At 41.4% G+C, this 27197-nt stretch overlaps 1 protein-coding gene across 1 annotated transcript in view; it reads left to right on the top strand.

Annotated features, from left to right (window-relative positions):
- neu1 (neuraminidase 1) overlaps positions 1-24227 on the top strand; it is a 39403-nt gene extending 15176 nt beyond the window's left edge. The window contains exons 2-6 of the mRNA XM_048520041.2: positions 8040-8229; positions 15665-15927; positions 19727-19909; positions 20461-20680; positions 22348-24227. Of these exons, the coding sequence (XP_048375998.1) occupies positions 8040-8229; positions 15665-15927; positions 19727-19909; positions 20461-20680; positions 22348-22553 (1062 nt within the window). The 3' untranslated portion in view covers positions 22554-24227. The remainder of the gene's footprint in view (positions 1-8039; positions 8230-15664; positions 15928-19726; positions 19910-20460; positions 20681-22347) is intronic.
- The last annotated feature ends 2970 nt before the right edge of the window (positions 24228-27197 follow it).

Genomic DNA, 27197 nt, shown 5'->3' with positions numbered 1-27197 from the left:
GGAACACCAGGAATATAAACCGGTTAACCTGACATCAATAATGATAACCACGCTAAATTCCATTGTAAAAGATTGAATAACAGAGCGCTAGGAAAACAGAGACAGGATCAGACACAGTCGGCATGGATTTACAGAGGAGAAACATGCTTGGATGATCAGTCACAATCATATTGAAAGACAATGTAGGCTCAAAGGGCTGAATGGCCTGTTCCCATTCTCTGTCTTTATATCTCAATGCTTACAGTGCTAAGTCTCAATGTATAACACAGCACGATCCCCTCAAAGAGCAAAGTAATAATGACTGAACAATGTTTTTCACTGATTAGTTGAGACTTAAATAATGCCAAGATATTAGAAAGAACTTTCCTGCTCTTCAAAATAATGTTCTGAGATATTTTACACTTAGTTCGGAGGTTTGCCAGGCATCCAACTTGAAATCTCATCAATAAGGTGGTGCCTTAGATAGTTATTACTCACCCAATATTACACTGACAGGATTGATGGTACATGTGTATGGGGGGAGGGGGTTAGCAGGGAGGGGTGTGCTGGGTCAGGAACTAATGCAATGTGGATGGAATAGAGAAAAATGGGTTTAGCTGAGTCTGAACAAAATAACAGTTGATTGGCTAATGCATCAATAACTAACTTAAACTTACTTAGGTATCTATTGATGAATTATAAATACTATCTAATACAAAAATAGCCTATATTTTGTTTAATCTTTAACATAAATTTCTGTTCTATTCCTATCGTGACAAACTCATCTGGATTTCAGTTTCACTCTCCTTTTGATACCTACTCGAGCAATCATTCTCCTGTGCTCACTACATTCATTCCAACTGGGCAACACCATGATTTTTAAACTTCCTATTGTTTTGAAATCCTTCCATAATTTCTATCTTTCCCAATCGCTGCCTGCAATTCACCTGCAAGAGCGATCAGAGAAACTCAACACAGAACAGTTGGACTCTCGTCTTGCAAAGTCAACAATTGAAGCATTGAGAAACTAAAGCAATCACATAAATCACGTTGACAAATGTAAAATGTGATCACAGTGAAACAATATTTGCCAATAAATCTTTGCAACAAATACCCTTATCTGCAATGGACTTAGTACAATTATTTGCGTCATCAGCAACCAATGGTAATTAACCCAACACATGACTTGAGGTTATTTTCCAAACAATGACCTATTCAGATTTCAAAAGCATTGTCTCCATGATTACCTGCGTCTGTACTTGTTCTACTTAGATGTAGATCACATGAACAATGAAGTGCTTTCATCAATTTTATAAAATTCCACCTGAAAGTAATTGATTAAAATAATGGAATTTTTTTGGATTAAGTCAGTGCTGAGAACTGACAGGATCAAATGACATCAGAGATAATGGGAACTGCAGATGCTGGAGAATCCAAGGCAACAAAATGTGAGGCTGGATGAACACAGCAGGCCAAGCAGCATCTCAGGAGCACAAAAGCTGACGTTTCGGGCCTAGACCCTTCATCAGAGAGGGGGATGGGGTGAGGGTTCTGGAATAAATAGGGAGAGAGGGGGAGGCGGACCGAAGATAGAGAGAAAAGAAAATAGGTGGAGAGAGTATAGGTGCGGAGGTAGGGAAGACGGAGAGGTCAAGGAGGTGGGATGAGGTTAGTAAGTAGATGGGGGTGTGGCTTGGGGTGGGAGGAAGGGATGGGTGAGAGGAAGAACAGGTTAGGGAGGCAGAGACAGGTTGGACTGGTTTTGGGATGCAGTGGGTGGAGGGGAAGAGCTGGGCTGGTTGTGTGGTGCAGTGGGGGGAGGGGACGAACTGGGCTGGTTTAGGGATGCGGTGGGGGAAGGGGAGATTTTGAAACTGGTGAAGTCCACATTGATACCGTTAGGCTGCAGGGTTCCCAGGCGGAATATGAGTTGCTGTTCCTGCAACCTTCAGGTGGCATCATTGTGGCACTGCAGGAGGCCCATGATGGACGTGTCATCTAAAGAATGGGAGGGGGAGTGGAAATGGTTTGCGACTGGGAGGTGCAGTAGTTTGTTGCGAACTGAGCGGAGGTGTTCTGCAAAGCGGTCTCCAAGCCTCCGCTTGGTTTCCCCAATGTAGAGGAAGCCACACCAGGTACAGTGGATGCAGTATACCACATTGGCAGATGTGCAGGTGAACCTCTGCTTAATGTGGAATGTCATCTTGGGGCCTGGGATAGGGGTGAGGTGCGAGGTGTGGGGGCAAGTGTAGCATTTCCTGCGGTTGCAGGGGAAGGTGCTAGGTGTGGTGGGGTTGGAGGGCAGTGTGGAGCGAACAAGGGAGTCACGGAGAGAGTAGTCTCTCCGGAAAGCAGACAGGGGTGGGGATGGAAAAATGTCTTGGGTGGTGGGGTTGGATTGTAGATGGCGGAAGTGTCGGAGGATGATGCGTTGTATCCGGAGGTTGGTGGGGTGGTGTGTGAGAACGAGGGGGATCCTCTTTGGGCGGTTGTGGCGGCGGCGGGGGCGGGGTGTGAGGGACGTGTTGCGGGAAATACGGGAGACGCGGTCGAGGGCGTTCTCGATCACTGTGGGGGGAAAGTTGCGGTCGTGGAAGAACTTGGACATCTGGAATGTGCGGGAGTGGAATGTCTTATCGTGGGAGCAGATGCGGCGGAGGTGGAGGAATTGGGAATAGGGGATGGAATTTTTGCAGGAGGGTGGGTGGGAGGAGGTGTATTCTAGATCAAATGACATGATGTGGAGGTGCTGGTGTTGCACTGGGGTTGACAGGTTAAAAATCACACGACACCAGGTTATAGTCTCACTAACACCTGTAGAAGGAGTGAGACTCCAAAAGCTTGTGTCTTTAAATAAATCTATTGAACTATAATTTGGTGTCTTGTGATTTTTTGACCAGGATCAAATGCAACAATGCTTTCGCACATACCGAATTTTGCTGCCTGTTTTGCATGTGTGTAAAACTAGCATTCCACTCTATACCATGGGAATTCCATGTGATGAGTTAGGTTAAAATTACTCACTTGTTGATCAGAAATGCACAGTCATGTAGTCAATGTGAAATGATGCAAATTTTCAGATTAGGCAACATCTAAGAAACAAATTTCAAGTTTTTGTATCTACAAGATCTCCTATCTCTCTGTCCATAAATGTTATCTGACCTAAGCATTTCCAGTTTTGTTTATTCATTGGTGTCAGATTTACAAAACCATCACACTGCAGATGCTGTACGTTGTTATTGAATTGCTTTATTTTAAGGTCTGATTCTGCGCATTTCATTCATGCCACAACTTGAACACGAGTGACGTTTGTGTAAAATAATTGAATCAATTAGTGCACTGTTTCTGGTTGTTTTCTTTCAATATGCGTGGATTTAAATGTGAGAGAGTGGTTTGTTTTTTAATCAGGTTTATGAAAGTCTGTACAAGTTATAGAATCGTAGATTTTAACAGCATGGAAAAATGCCTTTCAGCTCACTTTGTCCACACCAGGAATTGAGCATCTACCAACTCTAGTCCCAATTCCGAACGCTTAGCCCGTCGCCTTGTACGCAATGGCACTTCAAATGAACGACCAGACATTTGTTTAATATTGTGATGGTTCCCTCATTTACCACCTTTCAGACTCTGAGTTTCATTTACCAACTACCGTTTGGGTTAAAAGAAATTCCAAAAATCCCCTCTCAACCTCCTGCCCGTTAGCTTTAATTCTATGCCATGGTTGTTGAAATCTCTGCCAAGGGGAAAAGATGTTTCTAAATATCCTATTGGTGCTTCCGATAATTTTGTACACCTGAATTAGGCCCCTCGGCCTAACCGATCTCTCACTTCATAGCTGAAACACTCCAACCCTGGCAACCTCCTGGTAAATCTCCTCTGCAGCCTCCAGTGAAATCACATCCTTCCCATAGTGTGGTAACAGGAACTACACAAAATACTGTACAATTCTGTCATAACCTCTAAAGAAAAACACTGGAAGAACTGCGAATGTGGAAAATCAGAAACAAAAACAGATTGCTGGAAATGTTCAGCAGGTCTAGTAGCATCTGTGGGGAGAAATCAGATCAATTCTAATTTCAGATGCAGTGACCCTTCTTCAGAATGGACATTTATGAACAATGAGTCCTAAATAGTTCTGTCCTATAGCTTCCTGCAGTCAATCTCCATTTAAATAATATCTAGGACCTATGTTCTTGATGCCAAATTATGTAACTTCACATTTTACCACATTATATCCATCAGGCAAGTTTTTACCCACCTGCTTAATCCTCTGTCGACTGTGATCCTGACCACATGTTTTTCCACACACTTTTGTCATTTGTAAACTTGGTTATAGTATATCCACTTTCCTCATCTAAATCATTTAATCTATTTTTTAAATAATTATGGTCTCCACACTGACTTCTGTTGTACTACAGTAGTTACAAGTTGTCATTCTGAAAATGCTCCCCTTGTCCCAACGCTGTCTTCCAATAGTTCGCCAATCCTCTATCCATTCCAATATATAAATCCCAATACTATGGGCTCTTTTCTAATCAAACAGCCTAACATGTGCTATGTTATTAAATGCTTTCTGAAAATCCAGAGAGATGCCCAGGAAAAGTCTAAACAGCAAAAGTAGAAAAGTTGTTCAGATCTCACCACTGACAGAGGAGGGAGCTGAAGACACCAGCTTTGCTGACTCATCAATTTGATGCTCTCGGTCAAGTTCCTGTTGTTCCACACATTCTCTTATTCAGCTTGGACGTAACAGCTAGAAGTTTTGGATTGCACATGTTGATTTCAGCTTCAAGTGATAGATTGCAAGTCATTAAGTATCTTAGCTACGTGAAGCAATCGGTATCATTTAGCAACATTTTTTTTCCTTACCACATTCAAACAGCACTGACAATGTCCCAGACCATGACATTGTTTGCCTGATGCCAATGATCAAACTGAACTCTTACAAGCCTCAGGGTGTCTGTTCATTTACTGAAGTTGGCCGTCAGTGTGGAATGCCACCATGGTATCATAGGCTTAGAACCGCAGTGTGGTGACAATTTTTGACTTGGAAATCAAGATTGAACATTTCTCTGTTTGTTATGGGATGTAATAGATACGTCATGTCTAGGAACTGAAGGGTCATATTCATTGATCATTGTTAGCTGCTATGGTAATGTGTCGGTGAGCTACTGTGTTGATGTGATTGTGATTATACAACTGGGTGGTCTGCTGGGTTAGGAGTTTAATATTATGGTTCAACCAAATTTGTTATTGGCCAGCCCCGACTCTCTCAGAACCAGGCCATTCAGCAAGCAAAAGCCTGTCAGAACAACAGCTCAGTTTAGCATTTTCCAAACAGTCAGGACTGTAGGAAAAAAATAGTTGGGAATGATTTAAGGGAAGGCTTCAGAAATAGAAGACTATGAGAGAAAAGTTTAAGAAATCCATGTTAAGGTGCAGGTGAGCTGTGTTAGCAGTTTGTTTAAGGGTCACATGAGAAATTAACTAAAGAAACTAACATTGAATTAAAACAGATATTTGCTGGAAGTATACCAAATAAAGGCTGTTCCAGCTGAAAAGCAACCCTTCATGGAGGATTAAGTGTCTGTAAGGTTGGCACTGGGGCAAAAAGATTGAATGTTTTTTCTGACATTTTTCTAGTGTATATAAAAATCATTTAAATATTCTTAAATAGTGTAAAGGTTATTTTGATGAATGCAATAAATATTTGTTCAAAGGTTTTGAACTTTTGTTAAAAGTACATTGCAAACTCTTTTGAATATGTTTGGTGACTGAGCACCACAGTAATCAAGAAACAAAATAAAACTTGCACTCTATCAAGCCTGGTTTCACTATGGGGCATGACTTGTTCTACAGCTGGGATCATGACAAAATTTGATTTATTTCAGAATCTTATAGCTAAAACAATACCATTCGGTCCATTATTCCCATGTATGCTCTTTGGAAGAGTTATTTAATTCCCTATTTCCCTTGCTTTCTCATTGCAGGCCTGCAAACTTTAACCGTCAAGCCATTAATCCCTAAGGGAAGTTATTTTTGAATCCATTTGCATCTCCACGTTGGACTGCACGCTCTGTATGTGATGGGAACAAATATGTGAACATTAAAATTAGGAGCAGGAATAAACCATTAAGCCCCACAAGCCTACTTTGCCATTCAGGGAGAACATGTCTGGTCTGATTGCAATCTTAAGCTTGCTTTCTGCTGATTGACTTCCTTATTTGTCAAGAATCTGAAAGTTTATCAATCTGTGCCTTAAAATAGCCCTGACCTCCACTGCTGTCTGGGGAAACTAGTTTCACGAGCTCCTAAATCTAAAAGAGGAAAAAACTTTTATTTTTAATAGGAAACTTCATATTTTTGAGTTGTTTTATGTTCATATTTTTAACTCAGTTGATCAAGCATTATCTTCAGATGCAGTCTTCCTAACCACATTAATCTCCCACATTTGTAAACGTACACTCTATAAATGTTAGTAAACATGGTTAGATTCTAGTGCTAGCCCAGAAACTGGTTTCTACAATCTGCCACAACTGTGTGGCTAGTCTACTCGGTTAACCACCAACTACTGAAATTCTGGTAACTGATGGTACCAGAAGCAGACATTTGGAAAAAGAAATTGGCTTTGTGTGTGTACCAAAGATTGATAAAATTCAATTCACTCATGAAATTGGTTCTAGAACAGGTAGTTATGTTTCTGAACTGAAAGGTGAGCAGCATAGAAAAGCTATTTTTCCATATTTCTATATTTGGCTATGAGTATCTGCCAGTATGTTTTGTGATGTACTCAGGTTCCTGGACTGTGATTCCTTGTTTTGTTCTGCATCAACTCTGATAAAGAACTTTTCTAGGATGGTTTTTTTTTGGTTCTGTCTCCTCCACCAGTGTAATATTGAAACAAGAGTTACTATTAAAATGGAGTTCAATTATTTTTGTCCAAATCTATCTACGTACGTTTTGAAGAATGTTTTGAACTGGGAAATATTGCTTTTTGGATTCACAGTTCTTTATTAAATTGCAATCAGACTAAGAATTGTGCACAATCTGTAGTTAGTTTTCTGTGTTTCTACTAATAATGGCTAAGGTTATTTTTATTTCAATTTCTCTGTATCATTCTAGATCATTGTCACACTTAACTAACAAAATCTATTAATCTGAGTTTTATAATTTACCATTTGCTCTCAGACAAATAATCTTTTCAATAAATTTGCAGATTTTCAGTATCTTTTTTTTTTGAGAGAAACTGTTTCCTCAAATCACCCTGAACTATCTCTGCTGGATTCTTCCATAAGCAGAAACAGTGTGTGTCAGTCTACCATACTGAGTTTTCTTTCTACTGAAAGATATTGATTAGATATTCCATACTTAAAAAAAGCATAAGCCCAGTAAAGAAGATATGCAGCATGGAAGCAGACCCTTTGGTTCAACTTATACATGCTGAGCAGTTATCTAAAATAAATCTAGTTCCATTTGCCAGTATTTGGCCCAAAACCTCTAAACCCTTACTGTTCATATGCCCATCTATGCTGTAATTGTACCAGCCTCCATCACTTCCTCTGGTAGCTGTTTCCATACATGCACCACTCTATGCGTGAAAAAGTTGTCCCTTAGGTCCCTTTTTGAAATCTTTCCCCTCTCACCTTAAATATATGCCCTTCAGTTTTGGACTCTCCAACCCAGGAAGAGAAAAAAAAAGTCTATTTACCCTACCCAGACCCTCCATGATTTTATAAAACTCTATAAGGTCACCCCTTAGCCTTTCAGTCCAGGGAAAATAGAGTCAGCCTGTTCATTCTCTCCCTATAGCTAAACCTCGCCCCCCGCCCCCCCCAACTAACGTGGCAACATCCTTGTAAGTATTTTCTGAACCCTTTTAAGTTTCACAACATCCTTCCTACAACAAGGAGATCAGAATTGCACACACTATTCCAAAAGTGGCTTAATCACAGTCAATGTAACATGTCCTGATAAAGTAACCGTTAAGCTTTCCTATTGAAGGAGGTCATGTAAACTGACATGTTATGTAAAACAATCCATCATTTTTCTTCTCTTTCTAGATCAAGCCGTTGGTTGAAAGTGAACAGTTGCTGTGGATAAGTGGCACAACTGGCCATGTTGACACCTTTAGGATCCCCCTCATTGCAGTCACCCCCCATAATAACCTCATCGCTGTGGCAGAAGCTAGAAAGTATTCATCAGCGGATATTGGTGCTAAGTTCATTGCTATCCGCACGTCTAGTGATAAAGGTGATTGATTAATTTTGGAATGAAAGGGCTGTTTGAATCATTGATTTCTGACAATGGGGTAACTCCTTAATTAGGCTGCACCATTCGATATCAGATTTTTTTTTGTTCTGACAATTGACCTATTCAAATGCTGAAGAGAATTGGTACAGAATCATATTTAAATTCATAAATATGGTTGACTAAACAAACTGAGCAACACTTCCAGTCCTGTAGCATTAAATGATTCTTTTTTTACAGCAGCTCAAATATATACTTTTGCCTTTGAGAACAGACTACTCATAAAGCAATTGTTTTCTGAACAAATAATAATGGGAACTGCAGATGCTGGAGAATCCAAGATAACAAAGTCTGGAGCTGGATGAACACAGCAGGCCAAGCAGCATCTCAGGAGCACAAAAGCTGACGTTTCAGGCCTAGACCCTTCATCAGAGAGGGGGATGGGGAGAGGGTTCTGGAATAAATAGGGAGGGGGGGGGAGGCGGACCGAAGATGGAGAGAAAAGAAGATAGGTGGAGAGGAGAGAATAGGTGGGGAGGTAGGGAGGGGAATAGGTCAATCCAGGGAAAACGGACAGGTCAAGGGGGCGGGGTGAGTTTAGTAGGTAGGAAATGGAGGTGCGGCTTCCTCCCACCTCAAGCCGCACCTCCATTTCCTACCTACTAACCTCACCCCGCCCCCTTGACCTGTCTGTCTTCCCTGGACTGACCTATCCCCTCCCTACCTCTTCACCTATCCTCTCCTCTCCACCTATCTTCTTTTTTCTCCATCTTCGGCCCGCCTCCCCCTCCCTCCCTATTTATTCCAGTTCCCTCTTCCCATCCCCCTCTCTGATGAAGGGTCTAGGCCCGAAACGTCAGCTTTTGTGCTCCTGAGATGCTGCTTGGCCTGCTGTGTTCATCCAGCTCCACACTTTGTTATCTTGTTTTTTGAACTAACGCTGCTTTGAGTCAAACCATTGGACGTTGTTTGGACATTTGGAATCATTGGGAAAACAGAAGGAAATTAAATCTATGGATCAGTACTGAAATTTTTTTAATGATGCGGCTCTGAAACAAGTAGCTGATGAAAAATACTTTGAAGCAGGGTGTAGTAAGAGCAGTAAAAGGTGAGTTAATTGTGAATGATAAAATTCTGACTTTGCTACACTGATTTAAGGTTGTATTATTGTAAATACTGGTCACTGTAACCTCGCCTGTCTTCTGTGGGGAGTGAACAAGCTGTTTTGTCTTCTAATTTGCCTCATAAAATGTACATCTGCAAAAAGACTAAAGTTCAGATTGAACCTGAATGCTCTGCATATTTTAACGTAACCATCTGAAGCAGAAGGATTCCAGTTGCAAAATTGAAAATGGCCACAGTTATCTTTCTGCGCTTTTCCCCCTGTTGCTCTTTATGAAGTTCAAATTGAAGTATTTGCTGTACAGACACATGCAGATGTTTTGGATATGGTTCACTATAAAACCTATTGGTGCTATCTGGATTTCACAGGGAATATACCATGCTCGGGTATGAAATGTCAAACTTTTTTGTTTTTAAATCCCTGATATCAAGTTTCCACAGTTTTCAATGATTCATAATCTTGCTCATTTCTGGACTTGTATTAAAGACTTGTATTGCAAATACCTGTTGCCTTTCATAGCATGGAGGCTCAGTGGTTAGCACTGCTGCCTCACAGTGCCAGGGACCTGGGTTCAATTCCACCCGTGGGCGACTGTGCAAGCTCCACACGGACATTCTCGCCGTGTCTGCATGGATTTCGTCCGGGTGCTGTGGTTTCTTCCCACAGCACCAAGATGTGCAGGCTAGGTGGATTGGCCACGCTTAATTTCCCATAGTGTTCTGCGATGTGTGGATTAGGTGGAGAATGGGGCGATGGGTCTGATGGGATGCTCTGAGGATCAGTGTTAGGCCAAAGGGCCTGTTTCCCCACTGTAGGGATTCCATGAATCTGTCCCAAAGAGTTTTACAGGAAAGTAAGGTCGACAAACAGAAAGCTGGAAAAACACAATAAGCAAGGCAGCATCTGGAGAAGGAGGAGAAGTCAATGTTTTGGGTATTACCCTACTTGGCATTTTAGAAGTGTAATCACCGTTTTAATAAAGAAACGCAGCAAACTCCCACAAATAATAATCATTGCAAAATATAAATACGGGCCATACACAGAGAATAACTCCTTGGCTCCTTTTTTAAAATAATATAATGGAATTTTCTGTGTGTATCTGAGAGGGCAGTTAGAAGAACTATATCTCAAAAAGACTACAGAATCAGCAGAGAACATATGCCAGGTGTTTTCTCACTGCTTGCATGAGCAGAATGTTCTTCCTGATTTACTAACTGTCAGTTTCTTTGACTGTGGTGAACATATTTCTACAGTCATCATGGTTTAAATCTCTTATCTGGTAACCAGTTGCCTTTGATAATGTCAGATACTCTTGAGTTAAGTTTGTACTGTGGGAAGAATCAATTAGTGAAAATGGCTTCCTGTGGTTCAATGATCTAATGTGGAACTGAGCCACGCAGACGAGAACTAATTTATATTCTGATAACAGCACCTAGTGGGGACACAATAGCCTAGTGGTATTATTGCTAGACTATTAAGCTAGAAACTCAGCTAACGTTCTGATGACCCGAGTTGAATCCTGCCACAGCGGATAGTGGAATTTGAATTCAATTTTTAAAAATCAGGAATTAAGAATCTTCTGTTGACAGTGAAACTGTTGTCTATTGTGAGGGGGGAGAAAAGCCATCTGCCTCACTGATGACCTTCAGAGATGGATATATGCCATCTTCACCTGACCTGTCCTACATGTGACTCTAGATCCACAGCAGTGTGCTTGACTTTCAACTGCCCTCTGAAATGGCCTAGCAAGCTGCTCAGTTGTATCAATCACTACGAAGCCTCAGAGAAATAAAACTATACAGACTACCTGGTATCGAGCTAGGCTCTAGAAATGACAATGTCAAAAGGATCCCTGTTGACCCTGCAAAGCCATCCTTTACCAACATCTGGGAGCTAGTGGCAAAATTGCCTCACAGACTAGTAGAGCAACAACCTGACTTTTTCTGTAAGTTATGATTCCGTAAGTATGACTGTGTCAGAGACCATCCCTTTATACGTCCTGTCCCATCAACAGGACAGACCCAACAGACTCTGTGGTGACACAGTTATACACAGTCAGGAGGGAGTTGCCATTGGAATCTTCAACATTGACTCTGGATGTCATGAAGTCTCATGGCTACAGTTTAAACATAGGCGAGATAACTTCCTGCTGGTCACCACATACTGCCCTCTGATGTTGAATCTGTACTGCTCTAAATTGAACACCACTTAGAAGAAGCACTGATGGTAGTAAAGGCACAAAATGTACTTTGGGGGTGGATTTCAATGGGCACCATCAAGAATGACTCTAGCAGCAATACTAATTGACCTGATCGGGTACTAAAAGACGTGGCCATTCGACTGAACATATAGAAGAGCGTGAGGGAAAAACATACATGACCTCTTCCTTCCCCAGCTGCCAGCTACAGGTGCATCTGTCTGACAGTATTTATAAATGACCACCACACAGTATTTGTGCAAATGAAGTCCCGTGTTCACATTGAGAATAACCTGTATCATAGTGCTGCAGAATATCACCATACTATGGGACAGACTTCAAACAGATCTAGCAACTCAAGATTGGGCATCCATGATGCACTGTGGACCATCAGTGGCAGCAGAGTTATGCTCCAACACAATCTGCAAACTCGTGGCCCCACTCCACCATTACCTTCAAGTCAGGGGATGAAACCTAGTTTAATACAAAGATCAGGAGGGCATGCCAGGATCAGCACCAGGCATACCTAAAATTGAGGTGTCAACCTGGTGAAGCTACCAAACAAGGCTACTCTTGTGCCAAACAGCATAAATGCTAAGTGATAGGCAGAACCAAAATCAGAAATTACTGTAAAAGCTCAGCTGGTCTGGCAGCATCTGTGAGGAAAAATCAGTCAGGTCCGGTGACTCTTCCTCAGCACCCTTTCATTTCTGAGGAAAGGTAACCAGACTCAAAACGTTAAGTCTGATTTTTTCTTCACAAGTGTCGCCAGACCTGCTGAGCTTTTCTAGCAACTTCTGTTTTTGTTCTTGATTTACAGCGTCCGTAGTTATTTCAGTTTTTATTGAGTGATAGACAGAATCAAATGATCCCACAATCAACAGATCAGATTGAAACACTGCACACCTGCCACATCCTGTGGGGGACAATTGAGCAAATCCCTGGAAGAGAAGACTCCACAAATATCCCTAACCTGAATGATGGACAAGCCCAACAAATCAATACAAAAGATAAGGCTGAAATATCAAGTGGTTGACCAATCTCTGCCTCATCTAGTAATCCCCAGCATCACACACACAGTTTTCAGCCAATTTGATGCAGTCAACATGCTATCAAGAAATTGTTGAAATCACTGAATATTGGAAATACAGAGGGCCATAGAATCCCTATAGTGTGGAAGCAAGCCATTTGGCCCATTGAGTCACACGGACCACCCAAAGAGCATCCCACCTACACCCACATCCTTACCCTAGCCCTGTAACCCTGCATTTCCCATGGCTAAACCACCTAACCTACACATCACTGGACACTACAGTCAAATTAGCATGGTCAATCCACCTAACCTGCACATTTCTAGACTGTGGAAGGAACCTGGAGCACCCAGAAGAAATCCTTGTAGACACGGGAGAATGTGCAAACTCCACACAGACAGTCACCCGAAGGTGTTATCTAACCCAGATTCCCTACATTGGTTTCCACTGCTGCCTCACAATGAGCCACCATTTCACCCCCAGGTAATGAAAACTCCTGTGCCCGGCCACTTTTGAACTAGCAACATTTTACATGTTAGGCAATTTGATAACCACGACAGTAGAGAAACACAATCCCCTGACAACATTCCAGCAATAGTACTGAAAATTATGCTCCAGACCTTGCTGTTCCTCTAGCCAAGGTGTTATAACACTGACATCTAACCAACATTGTGGAAAATTTCCCAGGTATATCCTGTACATAAAAGGAGATTAATTCAATGTGGCCAGTTACCATCCCCCAACAGTCTAGTCTCAATCATCAATAAAGTGAAGGAAGGTGTCAGTAACAGCGCTGTCAAGCAGCACCTGCTCAGCAATAACCTGCTCAGCAACGTCCAGTTTGGGTTCCACCAGGGCCACTCAGCTCCTGACTTCATTACAGCCTTGGTTCAACCATGGACAAAACAGCTGAATTCCAGAGGTAAGGTGAGAATGAGAACCCTTTACATCATGGCCACATTCGGCCAAATGCAGCATCAAAGATCCCTCAAAACTGGAATCATTGAGAATTGGGGTAAACTGTCTGTTGGTTGGAGTCATGCCTGGCACATAGGAAGATGGTTGTGGTTGTTAGAAGTCAATTATCAGCTCCAGGACATCTCTGCTGAGTTCCTCTGGGTAGATCCCTTGGCTCAACCATTTTCAGCTGCTTCATCAATGACCTTTCTTTTGTCATAAGGTCAAAACTGGGGACGTTCACCAATGACTACACATTGTTCAACACCATTTCGGACTGCTTCGGTATCTGAGGAGTCAGTTTTCAAATGCAACAAGATTTGGACAATGTCCTGGCTTGGGCTGACAAGTAGCAAGAAACATTTCCTTTGTTCCTTCACAGTATAAAGGTGTTTCTGACTAGGCCAGCATTTATTGCCCAGAGCACAATTATGAATCAACGACATTGCTGTTGGTCTGGAGTTACATGTAGGCCAGGTGGCAGTTTCCTTCCCTAAAGAACATTAGCAAACTAGATGGGTTTTTTTCCAACAATCAGCAATGAATGCACGGCCATCATTAGACACTTAATTCCAGATATGTTATTGAATTCAAATTCCACCATCTGCCGTGGCAGGATTTGAATCCACGGCCCCAGAACGTTACCTGGGTCTCTGGATTAACAGTCCAGTGATAATACCACTAAGCCATCATCTCCCCTTTGCACCACATAAGGGCCAGAAAATGACCATTTCCAATAAGAGACAATCTAACTACAGTCTCTTGACAGTGTATTGTAATTACCATCACTGAATTTCCCACTATCAACATGTGGGGTTTACCATTAACTAGAAGCTTAACTGGACTTGCTATGTAAATACAGTGACCATAAGAGCCAGTCAGGCTAAGAATACTGCAGCATACAATTCGCCACCTGACTCCCCAATGCCTGTCAACCATATACAAGGCACAAGTTAGGAATGTGATGGAATACTCCCACTTGACTGGATGGATGCAACTCCTCCAGTACTCAAGAAGCTTGACACCATCTAGGACAAAGCAGCCTGATTGGCATTATTCCCTCCACCAACTTTGCTCAGTCGGGGCAGTGTGCACTATCTATGAAACACTTTGCAGAAATTAATCAAAGATCCTTAAACAGCATCTTCCAAACCCATGACCGCTTCCATTCAGAAGGACAAGGGCAGCAGAATACCTGGGAACACCATCTGCAAGTTTCCCTCCAAGCCATTCATCATCCTGACTTGGAAATATATTGCTGTTCCTTCACTGTCGCTGCGTCAAAGTCTTGGAATTCCCTCCCTTAAGAGCATTGTGTGACTTCAAGGGTTAATGAATCAACAAGTTCCAACAAATATAAAATTTAGTTGGTTGTGGTGGTGAAAAATATAATCTACAATGATCCTAACACAGATTCCTGCAAAGTAATTTTGTCAGGAGGGGAGTCACTGAACAGTAATCAGAACTGACCCCCAGCCTGTTCTAGCAAAAAACCAAGAGATTTGTTTTTCACTCATTGGATGTGGACATTGCTGGCTGGCCAGTATTTATTGTCCATCCCTACTTGCCATTGACATGGTAGTGCTGAGCTGCCTTCCTAAACCAGTGCAGTCCATAAACTGTAGGTGGACCCACAATACATATAAAGGGTGACAATAAATTGATGTGCTTGATAATATTTTAATGGTCAAGTGCTAATTTGCATATGATCAAGTGAGCCTTCCTATACATCCTATTGGATTAGTTCAGCAAGTGGGATGCTATACTTAGTTACAGCCAGTGGCTGGACAATTGAAACAAAAATGTGACTGTTGCAAGGAGTTGGATGGTGCTGGAAATAACACTATTTAAGGGTCTAAAGTTGCCTGTATAACATTTATCAAGTTGCACGTAACTGTCTCAAGATCTTTGGTTCAGTTCATCACTTGCAACTGGTTACACCACAATGCAAACCACCATTTCACACCTTTACCTGTAACAGTCACTCATGTGGACAGTGTAAATGTCAACTTTGTATGCTATTGAGGTTGAGTACAATACCTGTGAATGAAAACATGGCGCTTGGAGTGATTTTGAGGATTTCAATCCCTAACGTTGTTACTTAGCAGCTTCATAATTTTCTTCCTTCAGGTGAAACCTGGAGCCCAACCACCTTCCTTGATAATGATGGTTCAAAGATTGATGGCCTAAATTTGGGGGTAATATTGGTTGATGAAGAGAAGGATCTCATTTTTATCATTTACACAACATGTGCCCACCATTATTACTGTAACATTTCCAGCACACTACTAATTGAGAGCAGAGATGATGGGAGGACCTGGAGCCAACCAAGAAACCTGTCTAAAATGATTGGCACAAAAATGTTTGCACCTGGCCCTGGATCTGGCATTCAGGTGAGTGAAGTCTGAGGGATAGAACACTTACAAGGGGAACTGGTAGGCACATGAATAAGCATGTGAGGCAAAGTTTTTGTTTTGAACTAATTTGTGAAATTCACAATGCAGTTGAAATTGTGCTAGTTGGGTTACATTTTAAAATCTCCAAAAAATCATTTGTGTAATCACACACAGCGGCGCAGTCAGCCTAGTAGTGTGACAAAACATAGTCTCAAATTTTCTTTCTTTTAAAAAGTATTGAGTGGTAATTTCATGTAATTCTTTTCATGCAGCTGAAACTTGGATCTAAAATAAGCATTTTAATAGGGAACACCCAGCTCTCCATTTGAATATCTTAATTTAAAAATAACTGAAAATGATATAAAAGGTTCTTAGCAATGAATGATCCACTACTTCAGGGTGACCTGGTGTTTTTGTACAAAAACTTAAAAGTTAACATGCAGGTCTCACAAGTAATTGGGGAAGTAAATGGTGTGTTGACATTCATTGAAATGTTGGAGCAAAGAAGACAATGCCTCTTTAGGGCCTTGGCGTATGACATAATTTTGGACTGCTTAGCTAAGGAAGATGTGGCAGGTTTGTAATATATTGCTATTCTTTGTCAAGTTTAAATCAAAAGTGGAACAAAATGACCTTTAGTTTCATTTCTGTGAAGGTGACTTTTTTTGAAGAGGTTGGAAATTTGTTTTTGAACCGTGAGTTCAAACATCATTTCCAAGATTGCAAGTGTCTTGAATCATTTACCTCAATCAGGGGTTAATTGCTGAGTGTTTATATAATTGAGCTTTATGACTCACACAGAAGCAGATGGACAAAGGCCATTGGTAGATTTGGTTCTGAAAATAGATCGTCATAGCATAAGGGCAGTTTTTAAAAATCCTTTTTTTTTAGTTTGTAGAAATCTGAAGACTGAGTGTAGTTTGTAGAACTGTCCTGATTGACACAACTAAAAGACAGAACTGTCAGAGCTGGGAAGTTGTCTTAGACAGTTTCAGCAGCTAGGATAAGGGTGAAAAAGAGACAGTTAAGTAATAAGTCTTCCTCTCTAGTTACTACATTGAGATTGAGTAATTGTAAAGGATATTGGTGGGAACTGGGTTGAATCCTTCTTTTTGCTTTTTAAGATTTTTCTAGGTTGTCTTTTTGTATAATTTTTATTCTTCTGTTAAAAGAACATTGGCAGCCTCCTGTAAATATGTTCATTGACCATCACAGTAATCATATTGCAAAAGTGTGTGATCAATCAAGTCAGGTTTCATTGCAGGATCTGACTTGTCCAATATTCCCATTAGCTAGAAATGTAAAGGATATTCTTGTCTTGGAGAGACCATAACAACGGTGCACTGCAGTGATTCAGTAGTTAAGGCATTTGTCCAATAAGGAGACTTAGTAAACACTCTTCGCTGGAATTTGGAATCTTGACAGGTGACCACATTGAAATGTAAATTTTTTAGGGTCATGATATGATAGATGCTGGGAGGATGATTCTTTTTGCTGGAAAGCCAGAAGAAATCTCAATCCTAGTATAGAAATTCTGTATTTTGGACTGAGATGAAGGGTTTCTTCACTCAGCATATGGATTTTTAGAATTTTCTACATTGAATTATATTCAAGACAGTTTTTTGTTTGGATACAAACAGAATTGAGGAATAAAGGGATAGTTTAGGAAAGTGGAGCCGAGCTGGAAGATAGTTCTTTGCATGAGTTCAAGAAGTCAAATAACTTTTTTGCTGAATCCTATTTCGGACGTTACAAGAGGGTGGCAGCTTAAATTTCACAATTTTGATCTGATAACCAGTTTTGTCAGCAGAGTCTGATCTGGACAAAATTAATTTTGAACCACTGTATACTATGCAGAAAATATGCACATGTGATTGCTGGCATAACTTGCTTTATGGTTAAAAATTTCTTGACTTTTTGCATTGGTTGTCATTCCCATCCTGTTTGGCCTGTTTATAAGTAATAGAAATGAGCAGAAATTCAACCAAGCTTTAATCTTACTGGATAAGACTGCTAAATGTCTTTTAATCATAAAAATGCAAAAATAATTGAACACAGCTATTAATGAGCATACTTTAATGGTGATTATCAATTACAAACAACAAATTAGTGATTTGTGCTCAAAGATCAGTTTGTTCTCGTAATGGGAATGAAAACTTTTCAATTAGTTACTCCTTTATAGAGTTATACAATCATACAGCATAGAAACAGGCCCCCTGTTTCAGGTAATGTTGAATATTTGGTTTCATTGCAGTCTTTTCATAGAATCCACTGCCTTTTTGGAGCTTCCAAGATAATAAAATGTGAGGCTGGATGAACACAGCAGGCCAAGCAGCATCTCAGGAGCACAAAAGCTGACGTTTCGGGCCTAGACCCTTCATCAGAGAGGGGGATGGGGGGAGGGAACTGGAATAAATAGGGAGAGAGGGGGAGGCGGACCGAAGATGGAGAGTAAAGAAGATAGGTGGAGAGGGTGTAGGTGGGGAGGTAGGGAGGGGATAGGTCAGTCCAGGGAAGACGGACAGGTCAAGGAGGTGGGATGAGGTTAGTAGGTAGCTGGGGGTGCGGCTTGGGGTGGGAGGAAGGGATGGGGGAGAGGAAGAACCGGTTAGGGAGGCAGAGACAGGTTGGACTGGTTTTGGGATGCAGTGGGTGGGGGGGGAAGAGCTGGGCTGGTTGTGTGGTGCAGTGGGGGGAGGGGATGAACTGGGCTGGTTTAGGGATGCAGTGGGGGAAGGGGAGATTTTGAAACTGGTGAAGTCCACATTGATACCATATGGCTGCAGGGTTCCCAGGCGGAATATGAGTTGCTGTTCCTGCAACCTTCGGGTGGCATCATTGTGGCAGTGCAGGAGGCCCATGATGGACATGTCATCAAGAGAATGGGAGGGGGACTGGAAATGGTTTGCGACTGGGAGGTGCAGTTGTTTGTTGCGAACTGAGCGGAGGTGTTCTGCAAAGCGGTCCCCAAGCCTCCGCTTGGTTTCCCCAATGTAGAGGAAGCCGCACCGGGTACAGTGGATGCAGTATACCACATTGGCAGATGTGCAGGTGAACCTCTGCTTAATGTCCATCATGGGCCTCCTGCACTGCCACAATGATGCCACCCGAAGGTTGCAGGAACAGCAACTCATATTCCGCCTGGGAACGCTGCAGCCATATGGTATCAATGTGGACTTCACCAGTTTCAAAATCTCCCCTTCCCCCACTGCATCCCTAAACCAACCCAGTTCATCCCCTCCCCCCACTGCACCACACAACCAGCCCAGCTCTTCCCCCCCACCCACTGCATCCCAAAACCAGTCCAACCTGTCTCTGCCTCCCTAACCGGTTCTTCCTCTCCCCCATCCCTTCCTCCCACCCCAAGCCGCACCCCCAGCTACCTACTAACCTCATCCCACCTCCTTGACCTGTCCGTCTTCCCTGGACTGACCTATCCCCTCCCTACCTCCCCACCTACACCCTCTCCACCTATCTTCTTTACTCTCCATCTTCGGTCCGCCTCCCCCTCTCTCCCTATTTATTCCAGTTCCCTCCCCCCATCCCCCTCTCTGATGAAGGGTCTAGGCCCGAAACGTCAGCTTTTGTGCTCCTGAGATGCTGCTTGGCCTGCTGTGTTCATCCAGCCTCACATTTTATTATCTTGGAATCTCCAGCATCTGCAGTTCCCATTATCTCTGATGCCTTTTTGGAGCTACTGGGTCTGTCTAGAATTTATTTTTCATGCTAATAAACTGAGCTTGCAGCTCCTTAAAGTTCTAGTCATTTTCTCACAATGTAGAAGTTCTTTTTGTAGAAAAAGTACAATCCAAAGAAAGGTCGTTTGATCGCCTGTGGACACGGGACAATTGAGGAAGATGGGATATTCTGCCTTTTCAGTGATGACCATGGGAAGACCTGGACAAATGGAGGGAGTCTTAAGGGAATTCCCTTCAATCAGCCAAAAAAATTCTTTGACTTCAATCCTGATGAAAACCAGGTAATAATCTCTCTTCAGTTGCCAGGAATGTTTCTGATGAGGGAACAAGTAGTCAATTCTGTAGGATGGGGAAAGCAATCAATCCACATGACTCCTAGGCAAATTCAATACTAAAACGCTGAGTTCCCGAGTAAAGGGAAATCTAAAATGAGAGGAGATTATTTCAAATGGACCACTCCTTATTCTGAAATTGTGATAAGGAGGAATTTATTCTCTCAGAGGTTTGTGCTAACTCGTCCTTACCATAGAGTATTGAAAGTATTGGAATAATTGACAATATTTAAGACTGAATCAAACAAATATTTAGTCTCAGGAGGCTCAGGAATTATAGGTGGCAAGCAAGAAAAGTGGAGCTGAGGTCAAGATAAGATCAGCCTTAAATATACTGAATGGCCGAGTATGTTACACCCTACTGTTCGTACTTCTGATGTTTGAATGATTGATACTCAGTTTCTCAATGCAGGTTAATTAGACACTGTTCTCCTTTCAGTGGTGATCATTGGAATTTGATATTTGACTGAAATAAAATAACTTGTGTTGTCTTTTTAAAGCCCTATGAATTATCAGATGGTACCGTGGTGATTAACGCAAGGAATCAGAATTTCTACCACTGTCACTGTCGAATAATAGTGAAGAGTTACGACGCATGCGAGTCCTTACCACTAGAAAGTGTGACCTTTGACGAGACTCTGATAGACCCGGCTGTGGCTGCTGGAGCATTAGTCAAAAATGACATTGTTTTCTTCAGTAATCCTGCAAACCCATTCAAACGTAAGCCACATAATTCTCACACTGGAGCTGCTGATGTTTGTGGTGCTATCACATTTGTATTCTCTCAAGGGAGGCAGTGACCTAGTGGTATTATCGTTGCATTGTTAATCCAGAAACCCAGACAACACTCTGGGGGACCCAGGTTCACATCCCACCATGGCAGATGGTGGAATTTGAATTCAATAAATATCTGGAATTAACAGTCGACTGATGATCATGAATCCATTGTTAATTGTTGGAGAAAAACCCATCTGGGTTCACTAGTGTCCTTTAGGGAAGGCAAGAGCCATCCTTACATGGTCTGACCTACATTTGACTCCAAACCCACAACAATGTGACTTGACTCTTAACTGCCCCCTGGGCAATTATGGATGGGCGATAAATGCTGCCTGGCCAGCAGCACCCTCGTCCCATTAACAAACAAAGGGTTAAGCACATTCTACTATTCATGCAAAGTACACAAACCAGTTCAGGTGAATGGGTAAATGATCCTATGTATGGTGATTGTGGAAGTAAATCGAATAATCTTCCCTATTGTGATCTGTGTTTTTTGCTGGTGTTTCCTGTGCATTGCTCCAGTCTACTATTATGAGGGGGCATAATTTTAACGTGATTGGAGGAAGGTATAGGGGAGATGTCAGAGGTAGGCTCTTCACACAGAGAGCGATGGACGTATGGAACACACTGCAGGCAGTGGTAGTGGAGTCAGATACTTTAGAGACTTTTAAGTGACTCTTGGATAAGCACATGTAGGTTATACAGGGTAAATTGATCTTAGTAGGATAATAGGTCAGCACAACATCGTGGGCCGAAGGGCCTGTACTGGACCATGCTGTTCTATGTTCTTTCGAAAGTAAGTCAAGGAAAGACTGATCAAAGTGAAGTCACATGTTAATTAATGAGCTGTTTCTTTTTGCAAAGTTGACTTAAAGAGCCACAACTGCAATTAGATTCAGTTAACCCAATCAGTACAATTTGTCATATATAACCATAAAAACATGAATATTCTGTGCTTATTTACATTTTCAAAACATCTTTATGCAGCAGGACATCCCAAAGCACTTTGACCAATGAAGCTCTTTTGAAACGGAATCACACATAGTCAGCACTCATGCAGTTTGTAAGAAATACAGCAATGAAGTTGCCCAAAGCAACATTCTGCAAATAATGAGATGATAAGATAATCTACTTTGAGTGAGGGGAAACTGGTTTAGGGGAAACTAGTTAAATAATGAAATATTGCTATAGTTGGTAAATTATTTATTTTTAAATTTAAAATGAGGTTTCTCTTTTAACTCCTTTTTCTATTTCTCTCTTCTCACTTTCTGAATCCAATCATTCTTTCCTTTTCTTTCTACTTCACTTAATTTTAATTTGCCCCACTTCCTCCTTTTGTGTCTTTCTATCTTTACAAATCAGATTAGGATGTACAGTAAGTAGTCTGATAGTGCCATCATCTGCCAAGGTCCTCACCTCACTCTTATCTGCTCACACTTCTAGCAATTTACAAAGAAAATATTTTGAGTCATGTTCAAGGGCAAATAATGCACCTAAGTATATTGTTCTCTCAAGATTTGGTACATGATCTTCAATACTGCACCTCTGTTGTAATTGGAGTGTACACAATGTTTCAATTCACTTTATATTTTCTCTCTTCTAATCCCTAGGTGTAGATCTTACTCTTAGGTGGAGTTATGATAATGGAAAGTCGTGGGTAAAGGACAAAATATTGCTCTGGCATGGCGCAAGTGGTTACTCCTCCATGACTACTTCCAACAACGCAAGCAAAGAGCAATGTATCTACTTAGCTTTTGAGAAGGGCATGACAGAAATAACGGAATCCATATCATTTGTGAAGATTCGCATTAACTAAATGCCTGTCATCTCTTCTTTTTACCTGAGCAGCTCCATGGGAGTGTAATTCAAACAAGCTTAAGAAATCACAGGCTCCAGTTTATTTGGGAAAATAATTTATTTTTAGATAACTGCACAAATTACTAGTTTTAAGGCTTTGTTTAAATAGGGTTTCTGTATTTTAAATTGAAATCAATATTTTAAAATTCCAAATTTATTTACTATCTTCTCTCTCCCTGCAAATTGTAGTTTTCTTTTCCTTAACTTAATGATGAGTATGTGATGTGGACTTATCACCATCTCTATGATCGATTTGCAGTATGAAATGTTTGAACTTGAGAGCACCCTGGTTCTGTACCTGACCCTAAACACCTGCCTTTTTTCCGAACATTATCTCCAGGACTATGTTGATGCTGCTGCTAAATATGCACTTCTTAAAATATTTTTAAAATAAAATTTATAAGAAATGTGTTTAGCAGGGTGAAGTTGTCAGTATATCAAAATCCAAAATGGGAGATTGAGAACACCACTGGCATCTCTAGCTTTGTGAAATGAGGTTCTTTACTTGCATGTGGACATAGTTACAGAGATGTTATTTAGGAGCAAGTGTCATCCAGGTCAAGCCATCAATAAAAGGCGAGTGGGAGATAGCTTTCAGAAACAGCATGTTTGTTTTTAAGTCTTGAGGCTATCCTTTCAAGTCCTGTCAAACAGTTCAAGTGCAAGGCCACATGATGTAGCTTCTTAATAACAGCTGATCTGAATGGATCAGGTGGCCTTTTCTCATTTGCTTCTTATTGAGGCTTCCTAGAGTGAAGGTCTGCTGAGCAGGCTGGCACTTCAAAATAAAGACTTGTATATTTTATTTCCTTGAAGCTAGCTCGTGTGACTTTGTCTTAGTTCCGCATCAGAGAGTGGTATGTCACAGACAGTTGGTTTGTATTTATGAAGGTGAAATACTTGAATAAAATTACACCTAGGCAGTAGTTAGGGGTTCCATAATTGGCTGCAGCACACCTGGGTTAGCAAGCAATTCACCATGGTTTTTACTCCTGTCAGGTGATAGTTCTTTCTGAAACATGTACAGATCTGGATACTGAATAATACAATAGGTTTCAGCTGCATTAACCTCTGTTTTTCTACAGCTACTGATAATGCCGTCAATATTTGCATGTGATGTGTACCTTAGTTTCACTCTCTTGCTTGTGGCACCTTATCCCCAGTATCACTGCATTCCGAAAAGACTTTTTTTAAGTGTAGAGAAGAGAGGATAAAGAAAGGGGATAAAGAGTTTTATTTGACTAGATAAATGAGATTTATTTTAATAAGGGGACAATATTTTTAATGTGTCAACTGTTGGAGAGTTGGGATAACATCCTTAATTTAATGCCATAATTGCAATTGGGAATGGGCCCCACTTAAAATATTTGAGGATCCCACCCAGAATCTAACTTGGGTACCCTCCGTTCAATGAAACAAATATAAATGATGTTCGATACTTGTTTTCTGCATTCTGTTAACTGTAGTTTTTCTTTTCCTGGAGAGTTTTGCACTACGGTGAAGTCTGTGTTTTTTTTTCAAAAAAAATCTGGAAGCTGTCCGGAACAAATGCAAAATAATTTTTTTTTAAATTTTTACTATTTGTATAAATAATTGGATTGCTTGTCAATAAAATTTCATAACTTTCCTAAAATGTGTCCTGTTCCTGCTTCTAACATTTTCCCTTATTAAAATAATGAAAATCTTAATGTTGCCAAACCCAGCAAAAGATGTGACATCTTTTTGAGTTTCAGATCTCTTGTTATAGTTCTTTGTCATGTTTCATTGCTGTTAAATTTCTGGCTTGAGATATTTTGCGATATTAGACTATATAAATGCCAAGTTGTTAACTTTGTGTTGTTAACTACAAATGCAAAGCTATCTTTTAGACCAAACATAACTGTGAAGGAGCAATAAAGAGAAACCATATTGCATTCAGTTAACTCTGTTTCTCTCTCAGCCAATTTGCTGCATTTGTCTAACACAGTATTTATTTGTTTCAGAGACAGTAGGAACTGCAGATGCTGGAGAATCTGAGATAACAAGGTATAGAGCTGGATGAACACAGCAGGCCAAGCAGCATCAGAGAAACAGGAAGGCTGACGTTTCAGGCTTAGACTGAAGAAGGGTCTGGGCCCAAAACGTCAGCCTTCCTGCTCCTCTGATGCTCCTTGGTATGCTGTGTTCGTCCAGCTGTACACCTTGTTATCACAGTATTTATTTGTTTGTGTTCCAACCATGATCCAAACTGTAGGAAGGGGAACTGACACTAGGTGCATTGTTCTTTCAGAGCTGGTAAAGATGTTATGGGGTGAATGTTCTCCTTCTACGCTACAACAAACTGGAATTTTCTACTCCCTTGAAATGACATGGTCAGAAGTCACGTGACACCAGGTTATAGTCCAACAAGCTTTTGAGTGTAGTCCGTTCATCAGGTGAAATAAGAGAAGCATGCAGAACACAGAATTTATGGACAGAGACATCAAGGGCAGAGAGTTCAAAAGATCAGACAAATCGCGTGACTAGAGTGTCAAATATTAAGTTTTGGAGTAGATTTGTAGCTCGGGTTGTGGGTGTTGAGGTTAGTTGGCTCGCTGAGCTGCTTTCTTGTTTCGCAGACATTTCATCACCATGCGTGGTAACATCATCAGTGCAGCCACCGATGAAGCGTTGGCATGTTTTCCCAGTGATAATAAGAACTGCAGATGCTGGAGAATCCAAGATAATAAAATGTGAGGCTGGATGAACACAGCAGGCCCAGCAGCATCTCAGGAGCACAAAAGCTGACGTTTCGGGCCTAGACCCTTCATCAGAGAGGCATGTTTTCCCGCCTGGTTTTTAAACCCTGAGGTCCATTGAGATGGGTTGCCTCACTTTCGGGTTTCCTTCATAATGGAATGTATATGTGGTCGAGATCGATGTGTTTGTTAATGGCATGCTTCATGGAGTGTCATGCTTCCAGGAATTCTCATGCCTGTCTCTGCCTAGCCTGTCCCAGGATCTTGGTGCTGTCCCAGTCGAAGTGGTGGTTCTCCTTGTCCATGTGGATTGGATGAGTGAGTATTGGTCGTGACTTTTTGTAGCCAGTTGGTGATCATGTTCTCTTGTTGTTAGTTTCCTTCCTGTTTGTCCCATGTAGTGTTTCTCTCAGTCTCTGCAGGGGATCTTGCGGATGACACTGGTCCTATCCATGGGGGAGTGGGTCCTTGGTTTGGGTGAGCAGTTGTGTAGGGTTGACGTAGGCTTGTGTGCCACTCTGATGCCCAGGAGTCAAAGGAGTCTTGTTGTGAGTTCTGATATAGGGTAGTGTGATGACTGTCAGGGCGTGTAGTCTCTTTCTGATGCTGTTCATGTAGGCATCTTCTGACCCAATTCTTTGGATAGAAGAAGTTCTTCTTCTTGGCGTAGTTCCATGTTGCTGAAGTGTGTTGTTGCCCTTTTAAATAGTGTTCGCACGCAGCTTCGTTTGTGTGTGCTGGGATTGTGGTTACTGTTGAAGTTCAGTAGCTGGTCTGTGTGTGTGGATTTTCAATATACCTTCATTTGCAGTTCCCCGTTTGTCTTGTGTTCTACCATGACACACAGACCAAGTACTGAACTTCAATAGTAATCATCCCAGCACACAAACGAAGCTGCGTGCAAACACTATTTAAAGGGGCAGCAACATGGAACTACTCCAAGAAGAAGAATAATACCTCTTCCAGGTTTTCAAGGATACTGGATATGCAAAGAATTGGATCAGAAGATGCTATCTTCCCTGGAGTGTCAGAGCTGAAAGGGAACCTTTTATAGATATTTATAAAATCATGAGGCGCATCAATAAGATAAATAGTCAAGGTCTTTTCCCTGGAGTCGGAGAGTCCAAAACTAGAGGTCATAGGTTTAAGGTGAGAGGCATGATTTGTAGGAGTATGATTTGAAAGGGACCTAAGGGGCAGCTTTTTCACACTGAGGGTGGTGTGTGTGTGTGTGGAATGAGCTGCCAGAGGACATGGTAGAGGCTGGTATAATTATAACATTTAAAAGGCATCTGGATGAGCGTATGAATAGGAAGGGTTTAGCAAGATATGGGCCTGTTGCTGGCGAAGGGGACTAGATTTTGTTGGCATGGACGGGTTGGACTGAAAGGTCTGTTTCTGTGCTGTACATCTCTCAGTCTACGATACCTACTTTCAGAGCAAGTCGCACATTTCTTATGGACTTCACTTTGGGGCTCAAGAATGCTTGAGTTGTATGCTTCTGCCAGATCATTTATCACAAGAAATATGCATACATCTTGCATATCTTTACAGGATGCATGCTTTGACACAGCTTCATTTTGAAGTGCTCATTCATTTTGTACTTTGAAGTGGTTACACCAATAAGTTGAATAGACTGTGGAGAGGTTAGGAAAGGTTAATAATTTGGGGGCATGATTTGACTTTTTTATTGAGTGTAAATGCTGCATTTAATAGTAAATATTGCAATCCAAGTGCCTTGGCTGAAGATGGGTGCAATGTCAGATTTTGAGTGAACGGTGGTTATGTGAGTGAGAGGCAGCAGAGAGAAGATGGCGGCACTTTTTCATAGTTGTAGAATTAGAGACATACAGTCCAAAACAGGCCCTTTGGTCCAACTCATCCAT

This window comes from Stegostoma tigrinum, chromosome 34 (assembly GCF_030684315.1).
Source record: "Stegostoma tigrinum isolate sSteTig4 chromosome 34, sSteTig4.hap1, whole genome shotgun sequence".
NCBI lineage: Eukaryota > Metazoa > Chordata > Chondrichthyes > Orectolobiformes > Stegostomatidae > Stegostoma > Stegostoma tigrinum.
The sequence above is the reverse complement of the archived record's forward strand: the minus strand, read 5'-3'. Positions and strand labels throughout refer to the sequence as shown.